General features: G+C 37.7%; 2 protein-coding genes across 5 annotated transcripts in view; both read left to right on the top strand.

Moving 5' to 3' along the window:
• GTF2H2 (general transcription factor IIH subunit 2) overlaps positions 1-23,925 on the top strand; it is a 459,966-nt gene that overhangs the window by 288,470 nt on the left and 147,571 nt on the right. The gene's annotated exons all lie outside the window — the stretch shown is intronic.
• LNPEP (leucyl and cystinyl aminopeptidase) overlaps positions 1-23,925 on the top strand; it is a 57,331-nt gene that overhangs the window by 24,426 nt on the left and 8,980 nt on the right. For all 4 annotated transcript variants that reach the window (XM_068177008.1, XM_068177011.1, XM_068177010.1 and 1 more), the window contains 8 exons: positions 2,275-2,413; positions 5,087-5,218; positions 7,264-7,384; positions 8,047-8,201; positions 8,528-8,641; positions 17,815-17,946; positions 20,694-20,825; positions 21,948-22,108. In XM_068177008.1, coding sequence (XP_068033109.1) covers positions 2,275-2,413; positions 5,087-5,218; positions 7,264-7,384; positions 8,047-8,201; positions 8,528-8,641; positions 17,815-17,946; positions 20,694-20,825; positions 21,948-22,108 — 1,086 coding nt within the window. The remainder of the gene's footprint in view (positions 1-2,274; positions 2,414-5,086; positions 5,219-7,263; positions 7,385-8,046; positions 8,202-8,527; positions 8,642-17,814; positions 17,947-20,693; positions 20,826-21,947; positions 22,109-23,925) is intronic.

Raw genomic sequence — 23,925 nt, 5'->3', positions numbered from 1 at the left:
CAGTGTTTTATCTCTTGATTAATCTACTTGAAAAATGTCTTTCATGGATGAGTTTCTTAAATCAGGGCAGCCTCTCCTACAGTGAAATGTACTTGAGTGTGGAGGTTGTAGGTAGTTCAGTGTGGCTTTTTTGGTTTGTTAAGTTTTTTGTTTCTCCCTTTGGAAATTCTTACCACGTTTCTTGAGCCCTTGAGTCTCAAGGCAGGGACTGAGGAAACAAATTCCTGTCCTCATAGAAAGATGCCAGGTTCAAGACCATCAGGGGTACCCAGTGGGGCCCAAAGAGATGCATCACACAGTCTAAGGGAACTGAGAGATGTCATTGCCAAGATGTTCTCAATCATATATGAAAAAGTCATGGCAGTCAGGCAAATTCTCACATGACTGGAGAAAGGGAAACATCGCACTTATTTTTGCAAAGAGTAAATAAGTGCTTTTTATGAAGAAGATTATTAAAAATTGACCCTCCCTCCCCACTTCAAATAGGCCTTCTGTTGGTCACATACTTAAGAGTGTTCATGCCTTTGTGGGCAAGTAACTATCCATGCAGGTCTTCTAGAAACAGTGTGGTGCAATAAAAAAGAGACAGGAAAAGCAGTGTGGGTTGCCTAAGCAACTTATTGCAAGCATTAAAAACATACATTCCCATGAAGTAAGCGGATATAAGAGTGCAGTGGTAAGTGTAGAAGGCAAAAATTACCTAAATGATTGAAACTCGGAATTTTTTTCCTATTCTGATGTAGCTGCAGCTTTCTTTTCTGTTTGTATTTACCATAGTAGAAAGAGAATGCTTAATTGTTTAAAGAGGAAGAATATGACTTGTCAGTAATTTTTTGAGATTTTGTTCCCCTTCAGTCCAGTGCTACCTGCTTTTGTTCAGGAACAGGATGTTTTGACCTTTATGTTGAACATGTTTTAGCCTGTATCTTTTTCAGTAAATCCTTTGCAGATAACTCTTTAGTGATTTCATAATTTCCATTGCCTTGCCTGCCTCGTCTTTTTGCAGGGGCATTGTCTCTGCTCATCTGTTGTCTGTAGTTTTACAAATGCAGACTACTCTGATAACCTCTGTGGTTACTGTACTTTCTATATAAAACTCAAACAATCAATTGATTTTGGAAGAAAATAAATTTTCTTTAGTTTAGTTTTACTTTGTTTTTAATATTTTATACTGCTATAAAAATATAAAATTACAAAATGGCAAAATAACTCACTTAACTTGTTGCCAAAAGCAAAATAAAAAATAAATTTGATCTTATTTGTATTTTTATGCAGAATGGTTCTTTATTCTTTGCTTTTCTTCTGCACAATCTTGCAGTGAAACTGCAATGATTTGTCAGAGGAAAGAAAAGAGTAAGAAGTTGAAAGCAGGCATGCAGTTTAATCTTGTCAGTTGTCAGCACTGTGCCATCTCAGAAAAGCTGTATATCCAAAAATGTTTGAATCATGGTGCAGAACAAATAAATCGCCCAAACACTTGTGGGTAGCTTGGCAGTAGGTTAAAAAAAAAAAGAAAGGGAAAAAAAAACTCCACAATGTGTACCATCTTCTCTATGTAGCCCCAGTAAATACTTCAATTAGTAGATGTGTTGAACTCTGTGTTGTCTTGCAGGTGCAGAAGTCAAAGATGCTCTCCATCAAAAGCCATAATTTCTGTGGCTAGTTATTATAAAAATAGTGGAGAAGGAGGGTGGACTCCTGAGAAGTCTTCTTGTGATAGTAATAGCTGTTGGATTAGAGACAAGACAACTTGGACTTGGACAGAATCCATCCACTAGCCAGCACAAGGAGCAGGCATACAGTTAGATGAACTGTGGGAACATCTGCAGGAAATGGCCAGGCAATTAGATGAAAAAGCTTCCTTGCAGACCTTCTGCAGTCTACTGCAGAGGTTTCCAAACTCTTATTTATTAGACATGCTTGCTAATTTAATTTTTCAATCTTCTTTTTGTTCCCTCTCTTTGGAAACTGGCTGGCTTATACTTTGGCAATTGTTTTGTAAGTGAGTTATTCCAGGTGTATTCTTTTTTGTTCAGAAAGCAAAAAAAGCCAAGAAGATTACTCCTCAAATAAGTATGTTATTGGGTTTTAAAGAAAAAATTGTGAATTAAACATATACTCCGACTGGCCCAGCCTTAACATCTACTTTTCAAAAAGCTATTCCTATAACAAGCTGTTAGAATGTTCGGGAGGGAAATGACTGTTCTATCCTAACTAAACTGACATTTATATCTTAATAATTTTTATTTTGCTGTTCTCCACTCTTCCCATTAGGTGGTTTGCAGCAACTCAGTTTGAACCTCTGGCAGCAAGGTCTGCTTTTCCATGCTTTGATGAACCAGCACTTAAAGCTACTTTTTTAATCAAGATCAAAAGGGATGAGAAACTTTCCACTCTGTCAAACATGCCAAAGGTACCTGTTTTTGTAGGGGAATTTTAGTAGAGTTGCTGCCTAGGTAATTTGTTTCAGTATTTGTGATTGTGGTTTTATTGCATTAATGTCCAGGGGATTGACCTGAGTGGGTAAGCTATAAACTATATGACTTTTATCAACTGTTTTGTTCTCAAAGACTTGAACTTCATAGAGAAAACAACTGTTCAGTGCATTGCGTGGTGTATGATGTTACTGAATGACAGTTGAATGACTGAAGGATTCCTCTTGAAATTAAATGAACTTTTATTTTGCAGAGGTTATGTTGTTGATGACATTGGTCTCAACAGCCCTGAAGGTTTCCTTTCTGGTTTCCTGAGTTTGCTGCTGCTGCACGTGTGCCGAGTACTGAAGTACCTTCAGCAGCAGTTTGTGTAATTAGCACCAGTCTATGTGAAGTATATGCCTGATCTTGAAGGATGTGCTTCTGTGGCTAAATGAGGGGAGGTGTGGTATGAACACAGACAAAGTCAGCTCCAGAATGTGAATGAGGAATCTGACATTCCTTCACCTAGAATTTTTCAGACAAAATCTTGTAAGAGCTTATCTGAATTTTATGGTGATGTTTTATGCCCTTATGCCTTTGACAAACCTTTATGGAAGCCTAATTAATTTAGAGAGACAAGAAAGACTAACGTTACCTAGTCTGTGTCTGAACTAGGTATTCTCTCATCAAAACACCACCATTTATCACCCAGTAGAAACTGAATACTGACATTGATCTAATCAGTAATGAGAAAATTACAGCTTTGGTGTTTCTGGTATATTTATGTACACTGCGCAGCTTGGGTTCCAGGAAGCTGTCTAAAGCTCAGGTGCTCATGCAGATGCCTTGTTTTTGAAAACCAAGCGAATAACTTATGAAACAGTATCTTTTCACAGTGTATGAACATTTATTTGGATTTGTAGTGATTCTTAGCAATACAGGAAGAAATGAACTCTGGTGGATCACTCTTCTGTTTTATGTAAACAAGAAAGGGTGCTCATTCACTCCTCTCTGCTAGGAGCTGGGCAAGTGGCTAAGGCATCTTTCCACAGCCTCCCAAGTTCTTCATGTACAGAAAGTAAATGATGATTTAGCCCTGCTGCATACACCCACAATTAGTTCAGTTGGTCATAGCAGGGTGTTAATAATGCCAAGGTTGTGGGTTAGAGCCCCATATGGCCATTCCCTTGGACTTGGATTCCGTGGTCCTTGTAGGTTCCTTCCAACTCAGAATATTTTGTAATGTGTGCAGCAGACATTGCTGAAATAATCATCTGTACCTGCATGACCAAGAGATCTCAGAAGTAGGCCTTGTCAGCTAGTGTGTACATAACTAACTTGGCAACATAGAGTGTTTGACATGGATTAAGGCTGGAAATAAATGGCATATTTTGGGCTTGTAGAGCTACTTTTTGTGGTTTTGTTTGTCCTGTTTTTGGTTTGAGTGTGTTGGTTTTTTTTTAATGAGCATAACTAATTTTTAAACCAGTTTAAAAATTAAACTGCAGCAGATTTTCTTAAATAAACTGTCACATCCTTATGAAACAAAAGCTGTAATAAAAGCAGAAATTTGTGAATTCACTAGAGAAATTCAAAGATGGCATTCTGCTCATACATAATGGTCAGATTAAATTATTATAGTGACTATATCTTGGGTTTAAAAATCCATTTCTCTTTAAGGCTGACAGTTAAATTTTCAATGACAGTTAAATGTCAAAACATTGTTTGGTTTCAAATGGTCTTGTCTAAAACTAAGGTTGTTGTTTTTTTAAATGTTTGTGATTCTGAAAACAAAATCATATATGAAGTTTCAGAATTTATAAACTGCCATTTCTCTTTCCAGACCTTTAGCATTCTGGATTATAGTGGTTTTAAAAATTTTGCTTTCTTCTTTTTGTATTTCATGTTTGTGAAAGAATACATAGAAAAGTACTTAAAGGCATATAGCATGCTTTTATAGGACTAGTATTAAAAAAAACTGCACAAAAAAGTAAGTTGAGGTACAGTGCAGTATATTATTTCTGTATGGTATCTTACTGTGTGCTTAGACAACTGGGCAGACAGTCACTTTTGTCAGTGTATGTTTGAGCTGGACATCTTTTTGCTTTGAAGTAACTGAAGTCTTAGGTTTTCCTCAGTTTTTAAAATGCATTCTCTTTTGATTTGTAAAAGTGCATCTGAGGAATATTTTGCTCGATTTTAAAATAGTAAGTATGTCTGGTTACCTAGTTTTGATTAGACTTACGGAAAGAGACAAATACTTCATGTAACAACAGTATTTTTAGTAGGCTATGCTGATCTATGTCTCTGGTCTAGCCTAACACTCCCTTAATTAATGCTGATCTATATGTTGTCTTTGGATTATACTGGGACTTTAAATGCAATGCAAATTAGATTAGTTTCTCCAACAGAGTAGTTTTTTGGTAATACTATGTAATAAAACTTGACAAATAATTTTTGTATTTATAAGCATAGAGGTTTAATGTCTTCTTAAGCTTGTTACATTGTTGTAAGTATCATCAATCCTTCTGAAATATAACAAAAATATAAAGATATTATGTAAACATGTCTATTAACTGTTTGTAGCATTATATAATTATTTAACATTGATTTATTTTATGTCTTAGTGTTCTTTTGTCTGCATTAATAATACTTCATTTCCCCTGCAGAAAGCTACTACACCTGTGACAAATGGAATTGTTCAAGATGAGTTTTTTGTGAGTTTGAATATGAGCACCTACCTAGTAGCTTTTGTTGTTGCAGACTTGAAAAACATCAGCAGGGAAACTAATGGGACTCTGGTATGTGTTTGTTTCACTTTAAGTTCTGCTTCACTCTTCTCAAGCTGACCAGGCTACTAAACAAAACAAAATGATCCCCAAACCAACAAGCAAACTGTCTCTTTTAAATTTATCTTCTTGGTTTCATTATACTCATCATACGTAGGGGACAAAAGCCATATGTTATGAAGTGGACTGAGGTGATACCAGACTGAATACACTTTTACAACAAGGGACTCTGCATCAGGTCTTGTTAAATGTGGAAATTTACAAAATGTAAAACTCCTAAGAGCTTTAAGAGCTGGCAGCTTTAAACTCTTCTTTTCAATGCTTCGTCTGTGAGCAGTAATGTCACACAAACTAGGAGTTGCTCTGAGGATGTAAAGAAATGTGACAAGTTTCTAGGAACATCTACACATGGCTTCAAGCAGTGCCACAAAAATTTTCTGTACCTGCCAAGGTAACGTATCTGAAAAACTCGTGCCTTACAGTAAATCAAATTTAAGCTGACATTAAATCTGCATTTAGTCACTTAAATACAGTTATTTGAATTTGTTTTTCCAGAGGTTCTAAATATCAAAGAGTGGGTACTGCTTGAGCTTTGTCCTTTGCAAGGGTATGGCCCATTTCTGTAATTTGTGCAGTTAGAGAAACTAAAGAATAAATGTGATAATATTAATAGATGCTCCTTAATCTTATTTTAGAAAGTGCAAAAGTTTCATGTAAGCAGCGACTTTCATGACTCTTTAGCAGAAAGTGCCCCTTTGTGGTGAAATGTCAGAAGTGCCTATATCACAAGTGCCAGAGAGAATAGTGCTAGTAGCATTGTAGAACGAGAAGCTCTCTAATCCGATAAACAAACACAAGTAAAGATGCAAGACAGGCTTTGATTCTCATCTAGGCAAGTATTTCTAATGAAAGATGAATAAAACAGATTGTTACCCTTTTTTTTTTTTAAGGCAGAAAGCACAAGAATACCAAGTAAGGCCAGAGTTGTAGTAGGTCTAAAGTAGTCTCATCAGTGTCCAGCAGGCCAAGGAAGTCAGTAAAAAGGAAGCATATATTGGCATTTCCCAGGAAACACAGACTCAGAATGCTCCCAGCAGTTTGTGGTTGGGAGATCCAAAGAATTTGAGCTTCACACAGAAGAAGTTTATTGTCATGAAAGCTTTAGGATAGTGCAGAGTTGAAGTAAAGTTGCTTCATTGCTTATAATGCAGTAAGATTTTTCTCAACTCCGGAAGATCCTAGGAGGATCTTATATTTCGGTTTTGAGCTTAAAATTTGTAGCGAAGAATACTTTTGTACTCCCGGAGCACTAGACTGGATTCTTATTTATATGTGCTTCATTCAAACTCAAAAATTAAAAGATTACCTTTTCCATCTGTTTTAAATGCCATTTGTTGAATTGATTTATAGCACAGGAAGAGTGACTCCTTTTTTATAGAACTGGAATATGGTTGTCCACGTATTTCTTAGTTTGTGCAGGAAAGGGTGTCCTAAACGTGAATCTACCTGTAACCTAATCAAAGACGTTTTCTTGATACAGGTAATTCAACATTAATAGGGGGAGATTGTAGCCTCTCAATTTTTATATAAATGCTTCTTACATCATGTTTTATGCGGCCATACCTTAGATAGGGATGAGCTTTATGCCAATTTTTTTTAATAATTTCTTGCAGATTATACTACTGCTATCATACTATAAATTCTATCACAGACTAAAGATTGGTTGAGGTATACAGGGAGGGTCACTTAACTCATGAGGGATTTTAAAATTTGTGTCCTGTAGACCCTTCTTGGACGCATTCCTTAAAGTTGTCATTCTTTAATTGTTCTTGCATACACACAGGATAGTGTTCCTGTATTTTGACCTGTTAAAGTCTCTAGTAAGAAAAATCAGCTTTTTATGAGCAGCTTCATAACTTCTCTATGTAATAATTTGTGTACATACTTGCAAAAATGTGTCTTATCTGTTTCAGGAACTCCTGCTCAGCTCCTCCTTCAATTCTAAACCTTTTGTAGCTGTGAGTTTCAAAATACTTTCTCTTCTCTGCTTTGACTAGGTATCTGTCTATGCCATACCGCAGCATCTAAACCAAGTTGGGTATGCCTTAGACACAGCAGTGAAGCTTCTGGAATTTTACCAAAAATACTTTTTTATGAAATACCCTCTTGAAAAATTAGGTAAGTTCTTTAGGACTTTTTTTTTAATTAAAAAAATAACCCGAAGAAGCTCTGATCTGAAAAATGCATGGGAATTTTCATTTTAAAGAAAGTATTACAATTATTAAATTATTAAATAAATTTAAAAACTAATTACACGTTTGTCTGACAGCAAGTATTAAGTGAGTCCCAAGTTGGAAAGCTTTTGTGAGCGTTTGGAGACAGATTGTTTATATTTTTACATAAATTTACACAGAAGAATTTCTTTGGTGTTACTCAACTTAGTAGTGAGGAAATTCTCAGTTTGTGAACCATGTTCACAACTGCAAGATCTGCAGCATTTCTTCTCTACATGCATTGGTTTGACTGGAAAGATAGTGAAATGCAGTCTTCTAAGACACTGCTTTTTAGTAGTGTACTTTTCAGGCCATCTCATTTCCATGCTACTTTTGCTCATGCAGCATCCATAGGCAGGGTCTTGTTAAGTTGTTTGTGTCAGAGTACTGCTAGAGAAACTTCATTATAAATCTGTGGGGCTTCTGTACTTGAGATTTGAGTGTATGTCCACACAGCAGGGTTTAAATAATTAATTTTTTAATGATTATATCATATAATAGGTAGGCTTGAAAGATAGGATTGGTTTAACTAGCAGTTTTCAAAATCTTCTTTCAAATCTTTTCCAGATCTGGTAGCAATTCCTGATTTTCAGTCTGGTGCAATGGAAAACTGGGGCTTGATCACTTTCCGAGAAACAACACTCTTATTTGACAACAATACTTCTTCAGTGAGGGATAAAAAGCTAATAACTGCAGTGATAGCACATGAGCTTGCCCATCAGGTACTAGTCTGGGAAGTTTTTTTTTCTTTTTTAATTTCTTTGTTTTTTAAGTGCAATTCTATCCTTAGATTCACCCCTCCCCTCACTGTGACTGGGTAGTGCATTGTATCTGCTTAGAAAGCCGGCAGGTGTATTTTCTACAGCACAACAGGCAGAGTGCAACTCTCATGCCATGCTTAAGGAGTTGTTGCTGTGAAGGCTTTTCTGTGGTTTTGACTGACCTTCATTTTACCTTACCTTTATTTTAAATAAAGCAGAGGATGAATGGAGTACTTCTCATTTGATTTTAATTCTAAGAAAATAATGATGTTTTTGGTCATTCTTAGTGGTTTGGCAATCTAGTAACTATGGAATGGTGGAATGATCTCTGGCTGAATGAGGGATTTGCCACTTATATGGAATACTTTGCCATGGAAGAGGTTTTTCCAGAATTACATTCAGTAAGTAATTTCTGTAGTTACATTTACTTTGCCTTCACTATTATCTGTTTTTTGTGCTGCCTATAAATGATTGACACTTATAAACTGATATTAAAATTAATTTTGGGCACCACTGAGATCGTGCTACATCTCTGCTATTATACTGGAAGTGGCTTTGAGAAGGGTACATTGTTCCTGTGGGTTTTAAATTTTTTTGCTTTTTTTTGGTAAAAATCTACAGGCAGTCTACTGTGTTTTGTGAAGGTTAAGGTATTCTGTGCAAAATAGCAGGTGATAAAACTTGTAGATGTCTATAAATTAAATTATTGCTTAAAATCTTTCTAGAAAAAGTCCAGACATGATGTTGAACAAGTTTGTCTACTTCTGCTTTTCCTAATAGACCTAGGAAGCTTTAGGTTATTAAATATGCCTGAGGTTGCAAGCACATGAAAGAAACACAGTCCCCAGTTGTGGTATAACCACAGGCGTCTATTAAAAGTGTACATAGCTTTTATAATATTTCCACCATTGGGTTAGAATAGCGTGAACCTGGAAAGCCAGTAGTATAATTGTTAATAAAATTGCTAACCAATAATATTTGTGATCAATTCACTAATAGCAACATCAGACTTTTCTCTCAAAGATAAATGCTTATATAATAGTTCTTTCTGCAAACTACTGTGCACCTGTTACATGTTACATTTTTAAAAACTTTGTTATATCTCTGGTGACTGAATAGTCTTTGTAACTAAATGCTCTTTGTTCTCTCAATTGTTCTCTTTGTTTTCTTTCCCTATATCTCCCCCTTTCTTTTTTACTAAGTATTGCAAAGTACAGTAGGTGTCTGCATAAGCATTACATGCTTCATATTCTGATGGATAAGCCATTGAACACAAGAAGATATGCATGGGAAACATAACATAATCATCAAAAGTGCTATGAGTCCTACTACAGTGAAACCCAACTATATGTTTGACCCAAGGTCCAAAATTAAATCTTCCCAACCAGGAGAATAGAGAAAAGGATCCCATCCCTGATTTTGCTGCAGCTCTCCAGATAGCTCCTTCAATTCCTGGATGTTTTTCTGAATGGATTTGGAGTGGTTGTACAGCAGCACATCCTCTTGAAGTCTTCATATCTGTGTCCTTGGGCTAACATTAAAAAGTCTATTCCTGCTCTATTTTGCAGTGTTGCATGACATTCTCAGTCAACATCTGTTAACAATCTGTTGAAGCATTACTAGTAGCCTTAGCTTCTTTTTCAAGCCAACCACCCAGTTTATTAATTGTGTTGATGGCATGTGCAGTATCAATAGAGGCAACTAAGGAACTAAAAAATCTCTTTGCACTATTCCAGAATTCAGCCTCAGGGTTACAGTCAGGGTCAAATGACTGAGCATCATGTTTATTTCACGTATGTTGTAGTGTCCAATTAGTTAGAGTTTTGAGACTGTGATGAAACACAGTCAAATGACCAAAAGTACATGGACCTCCCACTGCGTTACTTGTAATGCCTTTCCGTGCGCTGTTGCCACACATTGAAAATATGTTATCAGGCAGGCTTATTGCACAGGTCTCTGTTGTGATTTGTGAGAAAGTAGTAAAATTACACCAGGCAGAAATATTAGAATAAATGCCAGTGCCACTTATGTCAACCCGTGTTGTCTGCTTTTGAATCATTAGCATAATTAAGGTAAAAACACAGAGGAGCTTTTATAGAGCCTAGTACATTCAGCTCTTGAGGCTGCAGTGAGAGAGCAGGGAAGATACTTACTTTTCTCAAGTCTCTATCAGTATTGCCCATACACCATTCCACAGACTGGCCAGCATTAGACTGCCGTGATCCCAAACACCAGGATTATCTACGCTTACCTGGAGTTGTACAATCACGTGGAACTGTTTGATTGTATAATTTGTTCTGTTTGTCATCCAACAAAGGAATGCCAACCAGACGTGATTGAAATGGATCACTAGGACTGATCATGGATATACGAAGGGTAGATTGGTTAATTGCTTTGGCTAATGTGAACCTAACATTGATGTTTGGTTGTGGGACCCATGCTTCATTCACATTCATTGAGAATACACTGAGGATGATAAAAAGGGTTGCATATGTTATGCCCAAACCCATTGCAACTGATAACCAAACCAAAATTGTGATGCCTTCAAGTCTGCATTCCCTCTGCAGGTTTGATGTTCTTTGCAGGTAGCCAATGAGCTCCCATGGGTAGAGAAACACAACCATAACCACACCCCCCTGTTAGCAAAAGCTAGGGCCTAGTCATTGTCCATTCTGCAAGTCTTTGTAATAAAGAAGTCATTGAGAATGACTTCTCATCATGGGAAGTCCTTTTTTCATCAAAAGCATCATGGGAAAACCTTTTTTCACTTGCTGTTTTGTTATCAAATCTGGAAATATTTAAGAAATTTAAAACAAATGTTGCTTTGTCCAATTGTTCCTGAGATGTTATACTAAGGGGATCCCCCCTTTTGTCTCTAAGAAACATGTTCTTTAAAAGGGCATGTGTTCATTCCACAGCAGCTTGACCTGTTGAGGAATGAGGTATACCAGTTAAGTGATGTATACCCCAACAATGAAAAAAGGTTTTCATTGATTGTGAAACATATGCTGCATCATTATCAGTTTTCACTACTTTGGGGACTTCTAAAGTAGCAGTAGCTCGCAACATGTGCATAATTACATCTCTTGCCCTTTCCCCTTTATGAGTGGAGGCAGCAAAAAATTTGGAATATGTGTCAACTTATATATGCACATACTTTAGGCTGCCAAAAGAGGAAACGTGTGTAACATCCATTGACATCCAAATCTCTTGGATTTGTGCCTACTGTGGTAGGTAAAGATATTAAAAAAGCACAATCAGGGCAAGAATTAAGAATTTGTCTGGCTTGAGAAAGGATAAGATCAAATTGTTTACTCAAAGCTTTCGAATTCTGGTGATAAAAGTCATGTGACAATTTTTCTTGTGTAATTTGATTCGGAACTGTTGCTGTCATTGTCAGAGTGTCAGCAGCTGCATTGCCCTTCCACCAGAGGTCCAAACAATGAGTGAGACCTGAGATGCATAACATAAAAACAGTGAAATGGCACTGAACATAATCATACACAGTAGATAGCAGCATAAAAATCCTTATTGAGTACTTGCTTTAAAAAGTAATGTTCAGTACAGTTTAAATACCTACTACATAAAAGGAATCTCATACTAAGTTGAAAGGTTCATTTTGAAACAATCAGAGCTTCTGCAGTCGCTGCTGACCTACTAGCTGTGTTGACCTTGGCTGAAAAATCAGTTTTCCCGATCCCCTGTGGAGTTTTTTCAAACAACAGCTGTTTTCGGATTTTTCCCAGAACCATTGATGAAAACTGTCTTTGCTCCAGACAGAGGCTGTGACAATGTTAGAAAACATGGCTGTAAAGAAAGATCTTTTAAAGATTGCAAAAGTTTCTTTTTCAGCAAAGAATTAACAATGTTTCTCAAAATGTCTCTCAGGGCAGCCTGTAAAGATAACAATTCTTGGAATATATAGTGAAAAACATTTGCAGGCAAAGGAATGTGGATGTGAGAAGGACTGTCCCCACTTGGGGTCTGGCATAATTTTCGTCCTGTGGAAACAAGTCTAACAATCATGTCAAGCGATGTACTTACTGTTTTTGAAAATGTGTGAGGTAAAAATACCCACTCTATCATCACAACTGTTGTGTGTACACCACTGTGCTGTTAGTACATACGGTTGGAATTCAGCCAGGATAAGAAAAAGCCTTAGTGGTAACTCTGCTTGTTGTCTGGATATAAAAGAGGTCTGAATTTCATTCAGAGTTGCAATGCTTCACAGGCTTCTGATTCCAGCATGCAAGGAGAGGAGATATTAAATCTGTGCCTCCCTTAAGTAAATTAAACAAGGGTGACAGTTCCTCAGTGTCACCAGATACCAAGGGTAGGTCTGAGCCAATTAATAGTTCCTAATAATTTTTGCAAATCATTTAGTGTTTTAGTAGAGGTCCAAAGGACAATGGGCTGAGGGACAATTTTTTGTTCAAATAATAGAAACCCTAGGTGTTTCCATGATGGGACAGTTGGAATCTTGTCTGCTGCAATACAAAGACCAAATTTATCAAGAGAAAAACGCAAAAGGGCAGAACAATTCTGCAGTACTACAGGGTCATGTGCTGCTAGCAGTATATCATCCATACCATGACACAGCAAAACCTTTGAAAATTGTTGTTGCACCAGTTGTAAAGCACTTGCTACCACAAACTGACATATTGTAGGACTGTTTTTCATTCCTTGGGGTAACGCAACCCAGTGATACCTTTGCATAAGTTCACTGTTGTTCAAGGATAGTAATGAAAAAGCAAAACGAGGTGCAGCATCAGGATGTAATGCAAATTGTGAAAAAACAATATTTTAAGGCAATGATTCATAATTCCCAATTTTCAGGGATCATTGCTGGATTAGGAATTCCAGGTTTCTGAGTGCCGATCAGGGCTATTAATGCACCGATAGCCATATCTTGTAGTCTCCATTTGCCAGTCTTTTTTGGAATCACAATTATTGGGGTGTTCCACAAGCTTGTAGAAGGAGCTATATTTGCCAGACCCAATTGTTTTGACCAGCTTTTGTGCTGTTGCAGTTGTTCCCTCTGAGGGGCCACTGATCCACCCACAGAGGGGTGTTAATGTTCCACCTGAGTTTAAGTCTTGGCTGCATATCAGAGGCTCCTTTTAAAAATTTGTTTTCAGTGTCAGTCCCCACTGTGATAACAAATCTCTTCCCCACAGTGTGCAGTAGTAGAAAGTACATGTGGTTTGAGCTGTGCTTGTTTCCCTTCTGGCCCATATACCATGAGTTCCTTAGCTGACTGCTGACCTCCTGTGACATCTGCTGACCTCCAGTGCCTGTGACCATCGCTGATGGTGTTGTGAAGGGCCAGGTTGGTGGCCATTCACATTCACTGATGATGGTTTTGTCGGCTCTGGTATCTTAATCCTGTGGAAGACTTGCCATCTAAAACACAGGCTAGAGAAGCTTGCTGCACTGAAGTAAATTTAGACCAGTAAACGCGAGGAGTGCCTGTGCTCCCAAAACCTCCAGTGCCCCTGTCAGCATTGACAGATGGTATCCATCTGGCAATATAGGAAGTGGGATGGATTGAGCAATGCATGATCTTGCTGGAATAATACAACGTGGGTTAGGAGTCCAAGCCATGATTTTTATTTCCCCCCTAGAATCAGAGTTGATGATTCCTGGTAAAACAGAAAGTCCACTTTTAGATGATGATGATCTCCCAAGTAACAATGCATGACATTTAAAAGGAAACGGTCAATTTAAACCTGTAGGTATAAGGTGAACCAATGTGTCATTTATTGTGGTTTTGGTGGAAACTGCCAAGTCCACCCCAGCGATGCCTGGGGTCCCCCTGATGTTCCTTGAGCTTGAGCTGCAGCTGGATCCTGTTCTGCTGGGAGACAAAGGATTCTGAACCCGTCTTTGAGTTTCCCTGCTGTGGCAGAGGTTTGCCATTTTGTCATACTTGGAATGGCATTAACTGCTCCAATGGTAACCTTTCTTGCATCTAGGGCACGGTTTATTAGGGTTTTTGTTCCCTTTGTTATTTATTCTTTGAGCAATACTTTTTCACATGACCTTCTTCTCCACAGTCAAAACATTTGGCTGTTGCCCTAGCAACCTGTAGCTGTTGAGCTAAGGCTGTTGATAGTAAACCTGCTTGGTTTTGTTCTGTACCAACATGTGCACAAGCTATGATAAAGTCATGTAAGGAAACACCAGGTTTGTGTTTAACCAGGTCAAGTGCCTTGCAGCACTCAGGATTAGTATTTTCATAAGCTGAGGATTTGAGTAAAACTTCAGCTGTATCTGGTAAATCAGTTTGCCTTGTCACAGCTGTTTGCAAACGATCAATAAAAGTAATGTAGGGCTCTTGATGTCCCTGCCTTATAGTAGAGAAGCCAGGTTCAGTCTTATTAACATCCATCACTCTTTTTGAAGTTCTTCTAACCAGCTCCTTTGCTTGGTTATATGTTTCTGGGGGCATGCCTAACTGTTCTTTTATTATGGTCTGATGTCCAGTCCCTGTCAAATGATCCCTTGGTATCGCAGCATTAGCAGTGTCTTATGTTAGCCCGCACTTGATCTTCACAAAGCCCATTGTACTGTGAAGTACAACTGTCCACCATAAAAAATATTATGCTGCTGTCCTAATTGATTTAAATAAAGCTCTCCAGTCAGCAGGTAACATAACACAGCTCTCTGCAATAGCTTATAGGCGTCTAAAGGTAGAGAAAGATTGCAAGCCATTCTCTTTCATAGATTTTCTTGGTTCTTTAACCATTTCATAGGAAAGTTGCTCATTGCCTTGATAAACTACAGGCAAAGGATGAAGCAATTCAACACCCCCTTGAAGCAAAGCTGTTTTTCTTTAGATATCTAAAAGTCTTTTGGGTCGGGGAGCAGAGAAAATTCACGATCAGTCACGAAGGGCTGTTTTGGCCCTTTTGTGTCAGTAGATGGTGCTGCAGCCATATTTATCAGCTGTTGCAATGGTCTTTTAGACTACGAATTTCAGCTTTTTTCTACAAGTTTGCTTTCTTTTTCCTCCCTAATGGTCCCATCCACATGCAAAACAAATGAATTAGAACATGAAAGCATTGCTGTGGGTGCGGGGAGAATGTATAGCTGGGAGTACTATGTCTTCGGAATTATGAAAAACTTGCAATGCAGAGTATATAATTTTCCATGTTATAAATTCATCTGAGTTAATATCAGGCATATGTGTTTGATGTGCGTCTAGAGCATCTTCCACTCGCGTCTAGTGATTGAGGTCATAGGAGCCTTTACGGGGGTACCAGCAACAGTTAGTTTTCTCCCATAGAAGAAGTTGTATTACTTTATTTTCCTGAATTTTAAGATTTTGCTCCTTTGCTATACATAATAAGCAGTCTTTATGGAAGGCTTCTAGTTTAGAGATATTGTTGTCCATTTCATGAGAGAATTACCTGACCGCACTGCTAACATTTTTTTTAGTCAGCAATGAAGGGACGTCCTCAGTGATCCTTGAGGCTCACCATTGGTACAGTCGGGATGCACTGCTGGTCCAGGATTGCCGAAGGAGATTGTATGTAGGTTCAAGGAGCCATTTGCAAGCATATGAAAGAAACACAGTCCCCAGTTGTGGTATAACCACAGGCGTCTATTAAAAGTGTACATAGCTTTTATAATATTTCCACCATTGGGTTAGAATAGCGTGAGCCTGGAAAACCAATAGTATAATTGGTAATAAAATTGCTATCCAATAATATTTGTGATCAATTCGCTAATAGCAACATCAGACTTTTCTGTCAAAGATAAATGCTTATATAATAGTTCTTTCTGCAAAATGCTGTGCACCTGCTACTTGTTACACCTGCTACATTTTTAAAAACTTTGTTATATCTCTTCTGCCTTGACTGAATAGTCTTTTTTTTTTCTAACTAAATAGTCTTTGTTATAAGTTCCCTTTGTTTTCTTTCCCTACATGAAGTAACTTCTGTCTTCCAATCATTGTGGTACTTGCTTGTGTCTGAATCAGTTTGTATTTCACAAATGAGCAGACCTAGCATAAAAATATCAAATGGTCCATCCCAAAGGATTCTGATAGCATTGAGTTACACTTAATACAAAGCACTGCTCCGACAGGCACATCTGTTTACATACATGGCTGAAGGATAAAATCTTTCTGATATAATAATGTATGATTATTCATTAACTCACTCAGGTACTAAGTGACCTAGCTTTTCAGACACTGGAAAACGTGATGGGTTCAAATTTGGCCTCTCTTTTCCAAAGAAAGGATATCAGCTACTGCTATAAAACTTTCTTGTCACTGAGAATGAGGGGCAGATAAACAAAGGTTAGTGGAATTAAATGTAGAGGGTAGTGGAGAGAATAATTTTGTATTCTGGATAGAGATGTCTCCAAGGAGAGGACATACCTGAGCCCTGAAATCAACTTCTAGGAGTGTTCATGTGCTTTGCCTTAGTCATGGGATTAAACACCTGATTTGTACTGACTGTTTCCTGCCTGATAGATAGTGTTCTTCTCAGCATTCTGAAGAACTGTGAGTTCTTAAATCACTCTTATTAGTATTAAGAAACTTGAGTTGCTAACCTGGTCCAGTAGAATTCTTTTACAGCACTGGATGTTTCAAAACTTCTTCATTTGACCTAGTTTGGTTGTTCAGTTGGATTGTCACCAAAAGTATGTAGCCATTCTGCTTGTTGGGTGCACATGCGCTGAGGGTGGGACACAAAAGTAGTGTCCTTATTTAACAAGGACACATCTAACATCTGTGTACTTCATTCTAAAAGCTGTCTGACAAGCTGCCTTGACAAATATCTCATTTCATTGTTTGATAGTCCCAGAATGTGTTTTGGTGAAAATAAAAGACATAACCCAGAACTTCTCCATTCAAGAATTGCCTTAACATTTTAAACTTTAACAGTTATTTGCATTGTATTTCACAGAGGGGTTTTGTGGATTTGTTTTGTTGTTAATTGTTGGGGTTGTTGTTGTTAATTTTTGGGGTTTTTTTAACTCTCTACTGTATAGAGAATTGTTTGCTTGCCTTGATGAAATGAAAGGGACAAATACTGATATGATCAGCTTCTTTTCAGTGTTTGGCGTTTTCTTGTTCTGGTACCAGTGTATTAAATTCAAATATCCTCATTCTAGAAGAAAAAAAGTAAGAGATTTTGGTATTCACTAGATAAGGTGCTGTTTACATTCTCCCAAACATTTCTGTAATGAATAATTTCTCTAAACTTCATGCTTAAAGCACATTAAAGTAATATTTTTGTATTCCTTGCCTCCTGTAAATGAAAACAGCGGTGAAATTTAATATGAAATTTGACACACACTTCTTTAGAAGGTGCATTTTTGTCAAGTGCCATTGACACACTTGCCTGAGACAGGGGCTTAAGGGTCTGTATAATGATGCAAACTCAAAAATGAGATTCCACTGCTAAAATGTGGCAGGGAGATAGTAGCTTTTATAAATAATATCCTGACAATTCTTTTGCTGCCCATAGCAATGGAGGAGCAAAGGAGAGACCACTTTTACTTTTCTGCTTAACATGTACAATATCAGCTTCCTAAATAGTTAAAAATGTTTCTCTTCTAGGATGAAGATTTCCTTACTTTAATTTTCAAGGCTATGATGAAGGATGCCTTGAATTCTTCACATCCAGTCTCTTCTGCTGTTCAGTCTTCAGAGCAAATTGAAGAAATGTTTGATGCTCTTTCTTATATCAAGGTAACTGTAAAAATATTCCAAAATATTTGGAAAGCGATACATTAGCTATTGAAACTATGAATGTGGATCACAAGTGAATAGGCATGTATTGACAAACCTTTGGAGGTTATTTACACCCAACTCAAACAATGCAGGATTTCTCAATAATGTTTTTGAGCATATATGTAGCATTTAATTAGGAAAATATTATGTATATGTATTTGTTGCCTTACTTACCATCTTGTTGAACGCTTGAGCACAAAATATAATTGTAGGAGGGGAACCAATAGATGAAGCAACATAACCAGCTAGGCATATATTCTTCTGGTAGCAGACTGTAACAAGTGATTTTAAAAAGAGTAAAAACAAAGCAACAAAGTAATAGCTCAATGTTATACTCTTCCTAGTTAAAAAAAAAAAAAAAAAAAAAAAAAAAAAACACCACCCCAGTATTTTAGAGATATCCTAAACTGGAAGCTTGCCTTTGAATGCAAATTATTTTACTGCTTGTCCTTGTTGTCTAAAATGTGATTATTTCTAATGTCTAGTGAGAGTTGCGTGTGAAGCTTATGTTATTAAAGCATCTCAGTGCCTTATTTAAAAGTGCATGAGAGAAGAAATACCTGTATTTGCAAAATTTTTATTCACATTGTCTCAGAATTTAGATACCAGATTTTGGTAGTGTTAGAGGAAAGCCTTTTGTTTGTTTATTTTGGATTAGCTGGCATGTTTTTCCATCACTGTCTTGTACATTCGTCTAAATACAAATCATGGGGACAGCTATTTTCTGCTAGAAAATAGTCAGATACTACATCTTCCTCTGCTCCGTGGAATGCAGTTCCCATGACAGTCTTGGCTTGTTTTCTCTGACTTCTTTTTGCAAGTCTCAACTATTAAAGACATTTTGTCTGGCATCCTTGAATAGTCTGGGATGCCAGATAGACTTATGGTAGTGATGTGCTTCCATTTATTTTGGACTTTGCTTTCTCAACTGCAAGAACAGATACGTGTGATTTTCAGGTTACCTTGGTTGCCAAATGAATTTGGATTCTCTCCTTTTATCAAAAGGCATGGCTGTTGTTTAATGCTTCAGAGGTGCTGTCTCAAGTAATTCCCTTTTTGGTGAGCTTCTGGAAGCTATGCATTTGGCACAATCATGTCTGTAGCCAACTAACTTTAGAGCCAACTAACTATATAGAGAAGTTTCAATCAGTCAAAGACTGTTGACAGTCTTTGATTGAAACTTCTCTATATAATTTTAATGGAAAAGTTTCTTCAGTTACTGGATTGGAGTTTCAGTCGATTAGTATCACATTATATTTGGAGAATTATTTTATTACTTCATTGCTACTAATTATGCACATTTTGAATAGAATTGTACTAGCCTGCACCTTTAAGAGCTGACCAAAAGAGGTTTTTTGCACCTTGTCAGAAATAGTGTTTTCACAGCTGCTTTCTGTGTTTCAGAGGATTTCATTACATAGCTTTTCATTTATGCCTGAAGTTCTTGTATTCCACTACTCTATAGCTTAGGTAGAGTTCTTGGCAATTCACATGAGAAGACACTGCAGTGTAGTCCCAAATAAGCAAAGGATTGTCTGTTACTGAATTGTACAACATAATTTGTTTTATTGGACTACCAACTGACGCAGATTAGTAGGTGACCTCTGCATTGTACTGTCTTGAATAGAAATAATTGTACAATATTATTTTTAGTCTGACTGTTTTGCAGACTGTCCGTAAGCCTAACACCCATAGGTGGTTCAAGATCCACCTGGAAGGATATGACAGTAGGCAAAACAAAGGAGCAGAGCTGTAGGTGAAGTATGGGTGCATACAGGAGAGGAGATTGTGGCCATATTATTAAAAACTGTAGTAAGGGCTATTCCTGACGTTCGGTGACTAGTGAATAACCAGGCAGCCTTCAGTTTCAGATAAGATGTTACTCAAATTCCAGAACCTGAGATTGAAATGTATGAGAACAATGCATTGTCTCTCTAAAATCTTCTCCTCCTTGTTTCTTTCCCAAAAATACAAAGTGCACCTTTAAACTATTCTTGATCTATGACTGCTCCTCTGCATTCACTTCTACAGTATGCAAGTCTTCAGGCAATTTACTTATTGGTGGCTTTCACATAGAAACATTCACAACCCCTTTGATACTAAAACTACTCAGTTACTACTTTTTTTTTTTCTTTGCAAGATATGGCTGTATTTAAACTCAAGAAAACATACTTGTTCTTCTGCAGTCAATTCCAGCCTACCAAGCGTATCTCATGTTTTTTCCTGTGTTTTTAGGTTTTTGATATAAGTGCACATCATATGATTGTTAAACACTGACTCACAAGTGCAGTTCTGTACCATACAGATGAGTATTCATAATGAAAAATGGCAGCCAGCAGAGACATATCAATAAGAATGCAATATTTTTCAGATCATGTTGATTGGAAAAAATGTCAAATTCTACTAGTCCATTTTGTAATTGTAATTTGAGCCTTTAAAATATTTTTTTTCCAAAGCAGCTGGGAAAAATTTTCAAACTACATTAGCCTTTTCTGTAACTGTATTTGGAGTTTATGAAATAGTAAAATAATATTTTTCCAAGGAAACTGAGTGTAAAGGTAATTATTTAAAGGATATTATTTGGAATAAAATCTGCTAGTTTCTGACTTACTCCTGTACTGTGAAAGAGCTATAATACACATAGGCTTAAAAAAGTTTGGTAACTTCAATTTATTGATTCATTTTCTTTTTTTTTCTCCTTATAGGGGGCTTCACTTCTTTTGATGCTGAAGCATTATCTCACTAAGGATGTTTTTCAGGCTGGCATTGAGGTATACCTGCATAATCACAACTATGGAACTGCCCAGAGTGATGACCTGTGGGACACCATGAATGAGGTATCCATCTTGGACACTGTTCTTTCCTTTTTTTTCCCCCTCCACTTCTCTAAGAGTGTCATAGGTTTCATTTATTTCCTTGTTTATTAAAAAAATAGGATAATGGACTGCAGGTAAATACTCTCAATTTTTTGCTCATCCTATCCCAAAATTCTCTCATATAGATAGGGAGATTACTGAAGCTTCTTGGGCTACATCGCATATCATCCCAAGAAAGCACTGTGAGTGAGTATGTACTGCCCTGCATGTCCATCCAGAATGGACATATCCTGTCTAGAATTACATGGGTAGTGTGTTAAGACTGGAACGAAAGTAATAAAATTCAGGATAAATTTTATTTTCAAGGAATAGCTATACCCAACCTCACAGAGGTCTTGGGTTACTCTCAACTAGTGTAACTTTGTGGTAGCTTTTGTTTTAACAAGTGTGATGAAATTCTAGAAAAGCAGACTGTACAGGCAGTTCTCAAATTATAAGGAAGGCGTTAGGCTGTGTCTAATTTTAAAATGGGTGTGAAGCAGTCAATAAAGCAAGGGCTCAGATAGAAGAGAGTAAGGGCTAGTGTCAGCAAGGCTGTGGGAATCAGAGAGGCCAGGGAAAGGAGGGTGGAGAGACAGACAGCAGGAAGGACAGGGGAAGGACTGAGGGTCCTGAGAGCTACAGGTCTATCAGTCTGAACTGAGTGCCAAGGCAGGTCATGGAGCAGATCATCTTTAGTGCCATTACAGGGCACATACAGGACAACCAGGGAATCAGACCCAGCCAGCATGGATTTAGGAAGAAGAAGTCCTGCCTGACCAACCTAGTCTCCTTTTATGACCAGGTGACCCACCTGGTGGATGAGGGAAAAGCTGTGGATGTTGTCTCCTTGACCTTCAGCGAAGCCTTTGATACTGTCTCCCACAACATTTTCCTGGAAAAGGTGGCAGCTCATGGCCTGGGCAGGTGGACTCTTCGTTGGGTTAAGAGCTGGCTGGATGGCCAGGCCCAGAGAGTGGAGGAAATTTGCAAGTTTATTGTCAAAGTGATTGTTTACAGATGCAAAATTGTGCAACTACTTGTTTAGTGACATAAGAAGGAAGTGTTCTCCATTTGCTTTTTATGTTATTATTGTTTTTACAGATTACTAATGGAACGCTAGATGTAAAAAAAATGATGAAGACTTGGATTGTGCATAAAGGATTTCCTTTAGTCACTGTTGTCCGAAAGGGCAAGATTATTTCAGTACAACAAGAGAAATTTTTGTATCGTGTGGAACCAGAAAATTGGACATCCGATGCAAGGTTATTACCTTCTTAATACCTTTTATCCATTAAAAGCAAGCTGCTGTCTTAAAGCTTGTACACCTTTCTGACTTGTATTCAGGCCTTTTAGTGTTTCCTTTGAAGGTAGGTAATAGCAGACAATTCGGCACAGAAATTCACACATCTAGTGTCTGCCTGAAGGCCCATGTGTGTTTCCACTGAAGCAAGTGGTAAAAATTGGTGACACCCTTTGTAACCTGAATTTCTTTCATGCATCCTTTTCCTGAAGCTTTTAAGCTTGACATCATGAGTTGGTTTTCAATACCAAAAGGCAGATCTTATAAGTAAAGGTTTCTTTACATTTGAGAAAGTTTTGTGTGTTTAACAAGACTCTGAAGAAAGGCAGGCTGCAGAAGTTTCACAGAAGTTACAGATGCATGTATTCTGCTTTAAAGCCTCTGCTTCTTACTTCCAAAATTCAGTTGTATAACTTGGGCTTTACTACAAGAAGGTAGAGAAGCTAGCATCAATGCTTTCTTGGCTTCAAAATTTTAAGATGACACTACTACATGACAACAAATGACTGAATGTGCAACAGAGGCAATATCTATTGTACCGAAACCTAAAAGGAAATACATATGCAAATACTGGAGAAGTAAAGATGTGGCAGTTGGTAGTTTTAAAATTTTGTTAACTGCACATGTAACTTACCATATGACCCTCAACAGTGTCTTCTAACAAAAACATGTAAGTGTGAATTCGTTTGATATTTTGCTGGTTTTATTCAGTTGTTTGAAGTTTAACAGGAGCTAAGTCCATTGCATCACCTTGCTGAAAATTAGGTCTGTGAAAGAAATTTGTCTCTTGAAATGTAGAAATTTAGAGGGCTCTGTTTTACTTTTGTTATGCGGAGAAAGAAAAGCAATGTGAGGTTGAAAGGTAAGAGAAGAAGGGAAGGATTTTTAAGCTAAGTAGTTTCTGTTTCTAGTTGATGTAAGTTTGGGGCATGTATGAAAGGTTTAGAAAGAGAGCACTCTATGTGAGTCATACATAGAGGAGATCCCTGTCAAAATCGGATTTATGTGTGCAGCTTCCTTCATCCCACTCAGATTTATGTTTTTTCTCTAAATAGCCAAGTCCTTATCATCATGACGAGCCTCCTTAGCATTTGTTCTTCCAGCTTCCAGTTCACTTAAGAAAGTCTTTGTGGTACGCAATGAATTGTGGTTTCTATGCCATGATTTGGAATTTGAGTTTTGTACTTGGATAACTTTTTAATTTTAGCTAAAACTTGTAAAAGATCAGATAAACAATGTTGGACTCAGGTAAAAATCATACTGGATGAACTTCTGATGCAGCCAGAGATTTACTGTCTGTATGATTTTGGACTAGCTACCTAGCATGCTGGAACTGGGAAAGAAGTACTAGGAAAAGTAGAGTCCATTAGGGACTAGTGCAGTTTAAGTTCTTCATCGGTGATGTACACAGTGGGATCAAGTGCTCCTGCAGAGAATTTGTAGATGACACCAAGCTGAGTGGTGCAGTTGGTGTGCCTGGCGGAAGGGATGCCATCCAGAGTAATCTGAGTAAGCTTGAGCAGTGGGCCCTTGGTCAGGCCAGCTTCTGGTATCAACACAGGCTGGGGGATGAACAAATCAAGAGCAGCCTTGCAAAGGAGGACTTGGGAAGAGTCAGGGTACTGGACACAGGCCAGCAGTGTGCATTCACAGCCCAGAATTCCAGCTGTATCTTGGGCTGCATTCAAAGCAGCGTGGGCAGCAGGGGAGGAAGGGGATTCTGCCCCTCTGCTCTGCTCTGGTGAGAGCCCACCTGGAACCCTGCATCCAGCTCTGGGG

The sequence above is a fragment of the Anomalospiza imberbis genome, chromosome Z (assembly GCF_031753505.1).
Source record: "Anomalospiza imberbis isolate Cuckoo-Finch-1a 21T00152 chromosome Z, ASM3175350v1, whole genome shotgun sequence".
Lineage (NCBI taxonomy): Eukaryota > Metazoa > Chordata > Aves > Passeriformes > Viduidae > Anomalospiza > Anomalospiza imberbis.
The sequence above is the reverse complement of the archived record's forward strand: the minus strand, read 5'-3'. Positions and strand labels throughout refer to the sequence as shown.